At 47.3% G+C, this 12,600-nt stretch overlaps 2 protein-coding genes across 3 annotated transcripts in view; both read left to right on the top strand.

Moving 5' to 3' along the window:
• Positions 1–6,649, top strand: part of Kiaa1549 (KIAA1549 ortholog) — a 121,544-nt gene extending 114,895 nt beyond the window's left edge. The window contains exons 18-20 of one of the 2 annotated variants that reach the window (XM_032906739.1): positions 1,676–1,833; positions 4,023–4,168; positions 6,078–6,649. In XM_032906739.1, coding sequence (XP_032762630.1) covers positions 1,676–1,833; positions 4,023–4,168; positions 6,078–6,332 — 559 coding nt within the window. In that variant the 3' untranslated portion in view covers positions 6,333–6,649. The remainder of the gene's footprint in view (positions 1–1,675; positions 1,834–4,022; positions 4,169–6,077) is intronic. The other variant, XM_032906740.1, reaches the window with a different exon arrangement.
• A 2,792-nt stretch (positions 6,650–9,441) lies between these two features.
• The window catches only part of Atp6v0a4 (ATPase H+ transporting V0 subunit a4), a 79,481-nt gene continuing 76,322 nt past the window's right edge, over positions 9,442–12,600 (top strand). Inside the window, exon 1 of the mRNA XM_032906742.1 lies at positions 9,442–10,402. The gene's annotated coding sequence lies outside the window, so the exon portion shown is untranslated. The remainder of the gene's footprint in view (positions 10,403–12,600) is intronic.

Consider the following 12,600-nt stretch of genomic DNA (forward strand, 5'->3'; position numbering starts at 1 on the left):
CATGCATGTCTATGTGAGGGTGTTGGGTCTCCTGGAAGAAGAGTTACAGGCAGGTGCAAGCTGATATGTGGATGCTGGGAATTAAACCCAGGACCCCTGGAAGAGCAGCCAGTGCTCTTAACCGCTGAGCCATCTCTCCAGCCCTCTTCAGTTTTTTGTTTTGTTTTGTTTAGTGGAGTGTGCAGAATGTCTCCAGTTTTATTAAAACGATGGCAGAACCTGTAAAAGCTATTGCTGCCTGTCACACGCTGTTCCTGGCCTTTAAAAACAAAGCAAAGCAGGCTCTATCCCTAGCTGCCTTGCCTCGAACTCACAGACATCCACCTGCCTCTGCCTCCCAAGTGCTGGGATTAAAGGCGTGTACCACCACAGTTGGTGTATTATTGGTCTTTTATATATGACCAGTAATATAAATAAATAAATATATGTCTACATTTGCATCTATATAACTTGAAGTTTTGGAAACTTTAATGCGCTGTCAACTTTAAAAAGAAAGTTACTACCATGCTGACTTAACATTGTACAAAAACCAACATTTATATTGGTTAAAAAGTTAAACGTATGTTCTCCACTTCGTACAGGGGTAATATGCTGTATTAAATATGTAAGGTAAGATTAGAATGTATAGGTTTGGGCTGGAGAGATGGCTCAGTGGTTAAGAGCACCGACTGCTCTTCCTGAGGTCCTGAGTTCAAATCCCAGCAACCACATGGTGGCTCACAACCATCTGTAATGAGATCCAATGCCCTCTTCTGGTGTGTCTGAAGATAGCTACAGTGTACTCATATATAATAAATAAATAAAATATTAAAAAAAAAAAAAAAAAAAAAAGAATGTATAGGTTTGACAAAGAGACCAATAGCATGTTCTCTAGATAATGAAAAACTGTGAGAATCGAGATGTCCTCTGTCAGGGGCATTTGAACCAAATCTAAAGTGCTACTCACTAATTTGGAGGTGATTGGAGATGGTAGTTTACTCCATGAGGACTGATACTCTAGATTTAATAGGTTAGTAGTTTTAGTAGATGTCTAAAGTGTTTTTGAGTGGTCTTAGTTTTAACTCATAATAGATCTAGTTTATATTGAAGGATAGAGTCCCCCGCATAAACAAAAGGTCTTAGGAGCCCTTGATAATGTTTTATTCTAAGTTTAAAGGGCTTCAGAACTTTAAAAGTTTGAGGACACTTTCTTGGACTGGTTTTCAGTCTTGTTGGACAGGTGAGATTGTAGAGTTTTTCTTTTGAAAATGAAAACCCAAAAGTAAATATCCAACAACCATGTCTGGGTTGTATCTTTCTGGGGTGCAAAGTGGGCAGCCAGACTGAAAAGTGAGGCTCTACCACATGCTTCCCCCCCTTTCCTCCCCTTTCCTCTCCCCTCCCCTTCCCTCCCCTGTCTCCTCTCTCCTTCCTTCCCCCCTTCTCCCCTTCCCTCCTCTTCCCTCTCTCGCCCCCCTCCTTTCTTCTCATGGCAGTCTTTCAGACTTAGCAGTGAGGTAGGACCCTGAACAAACAGGAAAGTTGTACCCCTTAGGCAGCCAGAGAATGTCCTATATTCCTGGGAAGAAGATCCATAATGACTTGAAGCTGATGTAATCCACGTAGAGGGGAGTAGCCTAATAAAATCCCAGAGCCAGGGTAAGGGGTTTTGATGTGTGCTGTGCTCTCCCAGCAGGCCTAGCTTTGGCCCAGGGTTGCTGCCGTCTTCAGAGTTGGTCCCCCCTGAACCCCCACAGCCACAGTCATCATCTGACACTCCATATGCTGCCCGAGGGATCTACTCAGAGGAGATGCCCTCAGTGGCCCGGCCTCGGCCTGTTGGGGGCACCACAGGTGGGTACTGAGATTGAGTTTGCATTTCTGGGGGCTGGGGCCCCTGCTTTAGTAGTCAGGGCGAGGGGTGAGCAGGGAAAGGCACTCTCCCGCCAAGCCGGTGTAGCTGCCCCACTAGCTTCTGGCCAGTTCCCTTGTCTTTACCTCCCATCTCACCTTAAGCTGGGATTACAGATGTGTGCGGGCCCCATCCTGCTTTTTAAATAGATTCTGGGAATCAAGCTCATGCCAAGGGCCTTCACCCGCTGAGTCATTTCCACTGCCCTACAGCTGTGTCTTGGCAGGGAAGGCTACGTGGCAGGAGTGTGCGGCAGCTGGTACACCGCTAGGAAGCAGAATCATAATAGTGTAAAGCTTTTGAGATCCATGTGGAAGTAGAACTCATGGGCCTTTGGTTTTGAACAATTTTTTTTCTTGGAATACACAGTCTGTCTGCTCCCAAATCCAAAATGCTGAGTGAAACCCAACATGGTGTCAAGACGTTAAGCACATCATTATTCAGAACAGGAAGAAGAAATAGAAAGCTCCCTCCTTAGATATCCATCGAGTTAGCTGCACAGCTATTTATTGTTATTTAATTAACTAATTAATTAACTAATTAGACAGGGTGCCTTTGTGTAGCCCTGGCTCTCTGGGAACTATCTCTGTAGACCAGGCTGGTCTCGACCTCACAGGGAGCTGCCTGCCTCTGCCTCCTGAGTGCTGCATTAGAGCTCTGTGCCACCACATCCACGTGCAGCTATTTAAAACAGAGACCAAGAAAGGCACGAAGTGATTTAAGATCCTACGTGTCTGGTGTCAGATCCACTTTATACCTTCTGTTCCTTGAAATAACCCTCTGAGGTGACTGGAGCTCTGAGGAACTGATGTCCAGCAGGGGCAGGAGCCAGCGCCTGGAGGACACATGGCTTGTCAGCAGCTGGAGATCTGCCAGGCTCTGAGTCAGCTAGAAGCCTCCCCTGTTTTGTTAAGGGATCAAAGCAGGATTCCGAGTCAGGCCTACAGTATGATTTCAGCCACTGTGTGGTTTAACACAAAAGCTATGCTTTAATCCCGTCCTGGGCTACATCTGTAACCCTTCAGAAGATGAGCTCAGCCTGTGTCTGTGGAGTGGACAGCACCAATGTGAATAGGTGGTTTTCACGCTGCCAAGTCCGTCCAGTTACAGACCAGGGCTCACGTGGGGCTCACATGGGATCGTCTGCCCTGGCTGAGGCCCAGACTTTATTTTCCTGACCACCAGTTATTGCCCTATGTCCAGATATAACCACTGAAGACTTCCTTTTAAAATGTAGTCTGTTGGCTAAGGGTACCTGGACAGCACAGGAATGGGGAGGCCACATTACCCCAAGGACCCTCAGAGAGCTTCTGTGCCATGAATAGATTGGATGATCCTAGCAGTGGTTAGGATTATACACTGTATTTCAAGGCTCAGAGATCAGGTTTGAAGAGTTGGGATATAGCTCACTGGTAGAGCACCTGCCTGACCGATAGAAGGTAGGCTCAGTCCTTAGCACCACGGAATTCTAAAACACAGAAAGACCCTTTCTTTTCCTCCGTGATTGCAGTGTGGAGTACTTCCACATGCCAAATGATGACAAGAGAGAAGGACACAAACACTCAGCTTTTGGAGTCACACCCAAGCTAATGTCTGGGTGTGGAGAACTAGCCCCAGAATGATGGCTTTGCCTTCACTGCCTCTTGCCTATGAGCTAGTGAGTGGGGTTACTTGGGTTGTGGCCGTTGTGGAAATATATGCCTTATTAAACATTCTGAATTTAAATAATTTTTAATTGCTTTGTAAGGGAAAAAAAAAAAAAGCACATCCTATATTCAGGTCCTTGAGAATCTCAGAGCTGTAAGCAAGAAAGCACTAGACCTTAGCCTCTTTACAGCCTTAAAACGTTTTTCCCCTTTCAAGGCACCTTCTGTGATCCCTGATCCCAGACATCTGATGTCAATAGGAAGTTAGGAACCTTGCACAGCATCGTGTTGAGAGGAAATGAAAGCAGTTCTCCAACCAGCTTTCTTAGGAAATGCCACGTCTGGAGATGTTCGACATCAGCACTGAGATTGAAAAACCACGTGCTCAGAGGAGCCGTGGTCAGAGCTGAAGGCTTCCTCCTCGGGAGCCTCCCTGTTTATGTCCTGCAGATGCTGACTGGGTCTCCGCTGTGTGTTCCTTTCAGGCTCCCAGATCCAGCATCTGACACAGGTGGGAATTGCAAGCAGAATTGGGGCCCAGCCAGTGGAAATCCCTCCCGGCAGAGGCAGCCAGTATGGGGGACCAGGCTGGCCGGTATACGGGGAGGAAGAGGCAGGGCGAAGAGAAGCCGTGAGTATCTGGGGCTTGGGCCGGCAGCTAGAACTGGCACACAGTCAGCCCGCGTACCTGCTTCTGCTTGACACTCCTTAAAAGCTGTGCTAAGCACAACTTCAGCCCCCACTCCTCTTGCCTTGGCTTGGTTGTATTTGCAGCTTGGTAAACTCCCTTCCACTTTTGGGATGAATGACTATGATTGATGAGTCAGGTTTCAGGCTTCAAGTCATGGATCTAAATACAATCCAGACTACTTTTTTGGTGTGGCCACTGTAGCTGTTCGGGACCTACTTTTTCTGTATCGTCACTGGCTGGCTGATGACACTCCTACCTTGACCACTACCTGGTGATGGTTTTGTGATAAATACATGACTTGGGGCATTTCGAGACATCTATTGTCCTTTGAGTTTCTAGTTACTTAACACGAGCACCGAATTTTATGTGGCTTGAGAGATTGTTCAGAGTTAAGAGCCCTTGCTGTTCAATCATGAGTACCAGCGTTTGAATCCCAGAACCCATGTCCAGTGGCTCGGAAGTACCAGTAACTTCAGCTCCAGTGGATCTGACGCCCTCTACTGGCTGCAGTGGGAACTCACCTACACACATACAGGCATGCACACAGTAGTGCACACACACGCACAAACACAAAAGAAAATAATTTTTCTTGAAACAAACAACTTTTTATCTTGGGGTATAAACTAATGGATTTTGAGAATGCAAACCCAAAAGTGCCTTTTTAAAAATCCCATTGTGCCAACTTTCATTTCAGCTCTTGTCACCTTCTTGGTGGCCACACTAAATTCCTCACACAGTCAGAAAATTTTACTTAACAGAAAGAAACGTAACTCCCAGAGAATGTCTGTGCGATAGACTGCAGTCTCAGGTGTTCGCTTGCAGTGTATGACAGTTCTCTGTTGTTCATGTGCTCAGCTTCGTCTCATGAAGTCCTGGAGGTGTTCTGCTGAACTCAGCCGTGGTCACTGGGAAGAATTTCTTCCACTGCGTGGGGCAGGGAAATGTAGGAATAGTTGGCGCTGGGAGGCCGAGTGTGCCTTGCAGTTGGAAGGCCGACTTAGTCACGCTGATTCAGTCATCACCCATAACGTAGTGCTGTGACCTGCACTTTAGCATACTGACTTGCACACACTGATTTTGTTTACTGACCATGGGAAAAGTACGGAAAATGTAATCAAAACAATGCCAAATCAGGGCTGGAGAGGTGGCTCGGTGGTTAAGAGCACTGACTGCTCTTCCAGAGGTCCTGAGTTCAATTCCTAGCAACCACATGGTGGCTCACAACCATCTGTAATGGGACAGCTACAGTGGCTCACAACCGTCTTGTAGTGGGACAGCTACAGTGTATTTATATATAATAAATCTTAAAAAATATGATTAAAAAAAGACAATGCCCAATCAATTCAAAGCCTGCCAATTTTAGAAGAACTAATGTCTTCCAGTAAAAATAGCCTGCTTTCTAAAACGGCACTAAAAGCCGTGTGCTAGAAAACATTGGAGAAGGTGGGCTGAGGCTGGGTGCGGAAGGGCTTGCCTGTGACCCCAGCAGTTCTAAGGATAAGGCCCCAGTGTGTTCTTATGCACACCCTCTGGGCGCCAGGACGGACACTCGGGTTCTCATCGTGGCCTTGGCCAGTGCTTCCTTAGCTGCCCCAACTCTGGGACGCCATGGGTGTCCCCTACCTATCCTCTCCAGCTCCCAGCTCTCTCCGTTCTGCCATGAACCAGAAGCCCTGGAGCAGCTCCCCACTGCTCCCACTCACTCTCCACCCAGCACACCCGGATTCGGGTGACAGGGACCACGGCTGGAGAACTGAGGGAGTGGGCGGGAGATGGCCTTCCCAGTGTTAATGAGCGTTTTCTCCTCTTCTCACGTGGGAAGTGTAATGACCTTTACTGTGTCTTTCAGACCCACATGCTTGGACATCAAGAGTATTCTTCTTCACCGCTGTTTCAGGTGCCAAGGACTTCGGGCAGGGAGCCCTCTGCCCCTCCCGGGAACCTCGCCCACCGAGGGCTGCAGGGCCCTGGGCTGGGTTACCCCACCAGCTCCACAGAGGACCTCCAGCCCGGCCACTCCTCCGCCTCCCTCATCAAAGCGATCCGAGAGGAGCTCCTGCGGCTCTCTCAGAAACAGGGCTCAGTTCAGAACTTCCACAGCTGATCAGCGTCCCTTGCAGGTTTGCCAAGCATCTGCTTCCCGTGGAAGCAAGACCAAAAGGAAATCAACTGAGTGGGTGTTTGTAAGAGTCGGAAGAAGCACGTCCGGGCGAGCTGCCCGGGGAAAGGGAACAAGTTGCAATGTGAGAAGATGCCATAAAGCCACATGGACAACTCGTGGTACTTTTACTGGGTTGGCAATTTGATGACCACTTTGGTTCAGTCAAAATGTGTGTACTTTGGGGCCAAAAACCAGCACTTACACACACACACACACACACACACACACACACACACACACACACACACACACACACACACGGAAAACCAAAACATAAACCTAAGCTAACAAAATGTAAGCTAGTCTCCTCTTTCTAAGGCGGAAGATTAAACCCTATAAGTGGATAGGGAAGCGGGGGACAGCATTTCCCCGGGAATCTGACCGGTCCGTACAACACACCCACTACTGTTTCCTGAGAAGAGAGATCTCAAGACATTTTAGTAACATCTTGAGCCCTCTTCTCCTCCGTAGGAACTTACGTTGATAGTGATATTAACAGCAAGACATACTGAGACTTTTTAGAAATCTAAGAGCTAATGGTAGGTCGTGGAGCCTGGTGATTTCCCACAAAGCCATCGCCTGCGTTCTTTCTCCTTCTGGTGCTACAGCTCTGAGGGCCTTCACCGTTCTGTCTGAAATACAACTGTGGCTTTCGCAGTAGAAGAATATGTTGGTGGTTTCATTGTGTTTGGGGGTCTGGGGGAAGAGAACAAGACAGCTGCACTTGGGAGGGGAAGCTTCATGTTTATTTGGTTATTCACAATACATATCAGAGTTTGGGTTTTCAGCCTTAGTTGTATTTGCTGTTTATTTGTTGGGCTCACCCAGCTCTTGGCACCATAGCAGAGCATCTCGGCGAGGTCCGTCCTACAGGATGAGGCCGTTGGGATGTCCTAACCCAGGTCCTTGTACTTCACTGACAGTTTGCTCACAGAATATGTTTGAATGTCTTACGGAAGCAGATGTCATTACCAGTGATTCTTAGGACCACCCGATTGTCATGGATCTGCCCATGGTAATCAGGTTCCCCGAGTTCTGGACTGGAAGTAGAACTAAGTCCCTTTCAGCCTCTATAATGACTGAAGAAATACAGGGTTTTGAAACCATGAAGGAAATGAGAGTTTCCCCCATTTCTGGTTTTGCTATTATTTCTTTGTCTGAAGTCTGTCTTACTCACTTTGGGCCAGAGAGAGGTTACCTCTCAGTGCGATTCTGATGTCACATTTCTCAGCCTCTGACATTATGACATTCTGTATCCTGGTGCCTGAAAGAAACTCTGGGAAGTTGCACACTCACAGGGAGTCACACATGAACCTCTTTACCAGATGAATGAATACTTTTGATTGATCAGCAGATAATGGGGCAGAGTTTGTGAGGCTCAGCCTAATCAAAACCTGTGTGCCTACAGGTTTCAAGAAAATGGAAACAGCTAGAACAAAGTCCCCAGACTGGAGTTACTGGTTCTAGAATTGTTTCTGCCCTTCTCAGTCGGTCTTGGGACACAGGGACATCTGTTTCCGGAAACTGGTGCAGCCAGTGTTTATCTGCACACTCCAGATGAGAAGGCACGCAGGGGAGGACCCACTGTTCTTTGTCAGGTAGCCTGCCGGCACTCTGCCAAGAAAGGAAGAGGAGACCCCTGTGCTGGGGTTATTTATTAATCTTGATTTAATGTGTACTCTTCCTAAGCTAGAAGACCCTCTTTCCAGACCACTCAAACCAAGTCCCAAATACCCAGGCAGAGTTTTAGTATGACATCATGTGATAAGTTCAAATCAACCCACAGAATAAATGGCCCTTTCTCACCCAATGTCATGAATGTTTAGGACATAGAGCATCCAGAAACTGACCACCTCCTTTGTACAATGCCAAAATGAGTCTCAGTGTCAGAGGATGTGACAAAAACAGCAATTTTGATGCCTTTGAGATTATAAAGGGATTCTACCTGTATTTTTACTCTCAGAACAGATACACCTTTAAACGGGTGTCACAACCAAAGGTGGGTTGTAGTTTGGCGTGCAGGCTCTGTGGGAGCCCCAGTGCACAGTTGTTGGTTATTTAAAGCACACTCAGTTTGCACTCATGTCCCCTAAAACAACCAGCACAGCAGGTCTACCATGGTTAAACTGCTGGGATACGCCATGTCCGGCAGGCGTCCAGTGGATCATCCAGTGTGCTCCCCTAACAGAGGTGGTCCTCAACATGTATAAGTTATTAAAGCACTCCAAAATGAAAGTCAAGTTTAATGTCTGTCCTTTTCTTCTAATTTTAGAAGTTCTGTTGAGAAACACAGACTGCAAATTTGAGTCAGCATTTTGGGACAGAGTGCTTGGAGAAGTGCTTCTTTTTGCAGTCTCCTTTGTTGCTAATTCCTCGTGTTCGATTCCTTCTCTGTGTCATTTTTGTTATTAAGAAGACCATATTCTGGGGTTGGGGATTTAGCTCAGTGGTAGAGCGCTTGCCTAGGAAGCGCAAGGCCCTGGGGTTGGTCCCCAGCTCCAAAAAAAGAACCAAAAAAAAAAAAAAAAGAGACCATATTCTAACCCCCCCCACTTCTTGGCACCTCATAGGATCTCTGCTTCTAAAAATCAAGTGTGATCCTACTTGACAACTCTCGAGGAGGGAGCCTCAGTCACTGTGAAGATGTAAGATGTTATCTGTGTGGATGTTCTGCTGTGGTCTGTGCTGTGGTCTGCAAGTGTCTGGGTTCACCTGTAGGAAATCAGAACCAAACAGAAAGCCCAGGGTCACTCCTCCTGCTGCTGTTTTCGTTTCAAGCTTACCACTTCCTCTGTCGGCTTCAAAGTTTGCCTCTGAAGCATCATTTTTGCTCCCGACTTTCTGATACTAGATTAGTCAGCAGATATGAAGAGTCCTGTCTTCCAAGAGATTTTAGAATCTAAGCTGGATAGTACAGACAGGTATAAAAGATGGAAGCTATAGGTAAGCAAGGTGGCTTAGATCCCCATAAAGTGCAAAAGGTAGAGGTGTGGTGGATATTCAGATGTCAAAGAAGTTACATGTTTGGGATCAATGAGACTTTAGGGGAGAAGCCACTTTGATGTTACTCAAGCCAGCGATGATACAGCAATGGATAAGCCTCACAGTTGTCCCGGGAAAGGGTGTAGGAATTGGGTACTCTGTCCAAGTAAACTCCATCCTAAGAACAGGAAGTAGTGTTGGGAGGATCCCTCTCTAGTAACGAAGCAAGCAGATGTCCAGGCTGGTGAAGATCTGCCTAGCAAGAGCCCCGGTGTGGGGAAAGGGAGGTCAGATACCAGGAACTGCAGATACTGCTCTAAAGTCAGTGGTGCTGAGCTGGGCCTTGCAGAGCTTAGCTTACAGCAGATCTTGATGGTCCTCTGTGGTCTTTAGCAGGTCATGGATAAGTTACATCTTTAGCTACCCCTCCATGATTTCCTCCCGTTTTCATTTCATCTCAGAGCATGTGTTGATTTTGACGGCATGGGACTTTCAAGCAGTAGGGTTTTGCCAAGCCGAAGATTTGAAGGCACGAGGCCAGTGACCCAAAGCACAGGTGCAAGTGTGCCTGGAAGGCTTCAGGCCCAAACCAGTAATTCCCTGCTTTCTTGTATACAGAGTGTTCACTGCCATTTCGGAGCTCGGTGTGTGCTCCAGTAACCAAGCCAATCCCCCGGACACTGGCCTGTGTTGGCAGGACTTCACGAGTTAATCATTCCTTAGGCCTCCCTTGGCCCTTTCATCCCAGGTTCTTAGGTGGGAATCGGACACTTGGAAAGATGTTGGGTCAAGGTTCTGGGCGCAGGGCAGTGTGCTCCTGTCTTAATTCACACTAAGTTTGCCACTAGTGGAGTCCTCGCCATGTCATTTCTACCTCCAAAGTAAGTCATCAGAGTCTGCTCGTCCACATCTGGTCCAGGCGGGAGTACGAGGAAGTCCGCTTCTACACCCGTGCGCACAAACACGTCCGTGTGGGACAGTCCATTGAGCTTCGTCATTAGTCCAGCCTATTACAGACATTCCTGGAACAGGTGAGAGGGTTTCTATGGGCCTCTGTCGTAACATTCTCATGAAGTATATAGGCTTACACTCATCACCCAGTAAACAAGAATGGTGCACATTTCAGGTGGTTTATTTTGTGGGGGAGGAGGCTGGAGGGGGGGTGGTGATTGCGGTGTTTAAACTAGAATTCTTTTGTCCATGTTAAAAAAAAGACTTGAAAACTGAACCGTCACGGTGCAAAGTTAATTCATGCCTGTGTGTGTAACAGGACACTCGGCAATTATCTTAAGAGCACACAGCAGCATTGAAGTGTAGAAAAATAGTAAATGCCTTTGGGAACATGAATCGGTTAAGAACCAGCCAGGACTCGGGGGGACCAGAGAATGTCTGCATCTAATGTGCTCCTCCCAAGTTGGTGTCCCCCAGGGTAGGTCACGTTCCAGATTGCCTGCTTTGCCTCCTCCTCCTTCTGTGTTTCCCCGCTCCAGGGTCACTTTGGGGATTACTTAGAACACCATTGATGTCTTTTCTCATGCCCACCAGATAGCAAGTCCTCATGACCTGCCTCCTAAGTTAAAGCCAGGCGTTTAAAGTTCTGTGGCGGTGATAAGGAAAGAAACAGGAGGTTCCAGAGGAACCAGGGTTTCTGGTCATTAATTCAGTCATGCTGAGCACCAGGGTGTTGGTTCTGCAACAGTTAGAGAAAGGCTCTGGATTTTGCTTCCCTCTCTGCACAGCTCTCTGTGGAGCAGAGAGGAACAGAGACAGGAGTAGGGTTTTCAGGAAAGCTTGCTCTGCCAGGCTGCCCCGGGAGGCCGACTTGTCTCTGACTTGGTTGAGGTCGGGGTTCTGACTTTCTGCACCCTCGTGTTAGGTGATTTGTGTTAATGTACGAAACCGCAGAGCACGTTGAGCCACCTGTGGCATCAAGACTGCAACTTGACAATCACGGTTTGCTGATCTCAAACGGGCGCTGAAAACTCAGTCTGGGTGTGTGACTTAGCGATTGAGCCTGCCCTTCTGTTTGTCAGTTATGTTTCTACCCTTCAATTAGCCGCACTGTTTTCTAATGTGCTGTAGAGTTTGGATATAATTTATGCAAGTGTTTGGTTCCCACGTTTACAATTTTTACAACTTTCCTAGCGTTTTAAAATGGAAATGTCAATAAATGCTTCGAATCGCTGTTGAGGCGATCCTTTGTGGTCTATTCCTTTGTAACATTGTTGCTTTGTAGTTTGTCGGTGGTGGTTACCCATGCTGAGGTGACCTTTTGTTCTCTGGTTTTGAGTGCCTGCTAAGAATACCTAGTGTGGTTTTCCAAGGGCTTCAGTACACAGCATTCCAATCCTGGGAGCCGGCTGAACTGTCCCCACTCGCATGGTGGTGCCACGCCCACTTACTGCTGCCCAGGGGCTCGGCTGATGCACTCTTAGAACAGATGCTGGCAGAACAAAAAGCTGGGACACTATGGTGTGAAAAGGCAAACGAGAAGGGCAAAGGTCATCCCACCTTGAGAAGACAATTTATAGGGCAAGCAAAGGGTTGTTTTTGAAATCCAAGAAAATGAAACTCCATGACAACTCAAGAGAGCAGAAGATCTCAGAACAAAGGGGACCCCCACTGTTCTAAGAAAAACATGGAATCCTAGGTAGGTAGCATCCAATATGGAAATGCTGATAAAATCTAAAGTCTGTAGTTGACAGCTTTGTATAAAAGACCTTGGTGTTGGGGATTTAGCTCAGTGGTAGAGTGCTTGCTATAGCAAGTGCAAGGCCCTGGGTTCGGTTCCCAGCTCCGAAAAAAAAGAAAAAGAAAAAGAAAAAAAAAAGACCTCACTAGTAGGGGGAGCTGTGAAAAGGGTACTGGAACCCTGCCATTTACACCTGTATTTTAAAATGTGCAAACCAACTAATCTTGTCAGGTAGACCCTATAGGGTACTGCCATGTCTGTTGCACTCCCGTCTTGTGCGTGACCTGCCCTGGATGACTAGGACCTGCCACGCTGCTTTGTGGGCATAGCTCCTGCTCATGGTGACGGCAGAGCAGCTTCAAGGCTCAGAGAAAATAATTCTTTTGAGGAAAGTTCAGCCAGGTACGGTGGCGCACACCTTTAATCCTGGCACTCTGGAGGCTGAGGCAGGAGGACCATGAGTTTGAGGCCAGTGTAGTCAACACACTGAGATCCTGTCTCAAAAGTTGAGAGTTAGTAGGAGCTGTCTGTGCTTAG

The sequence above is a fragment of the Rattus rattus genome, chromosome 6, assembly GCF_011064425.1.
Source record: "Rattus rattus isolate New Zealand chromosome 6, Rrattus_CSIRO_v1, whole genome shotgun sequence".
In the NCBI taxonomy this organism is placed as follows: domain Eukaryota; kingdom Metazoa; phylum Chordata; class Mammalia; order Rodentia; family Muridae; genus Rattus; species Rattus rattus.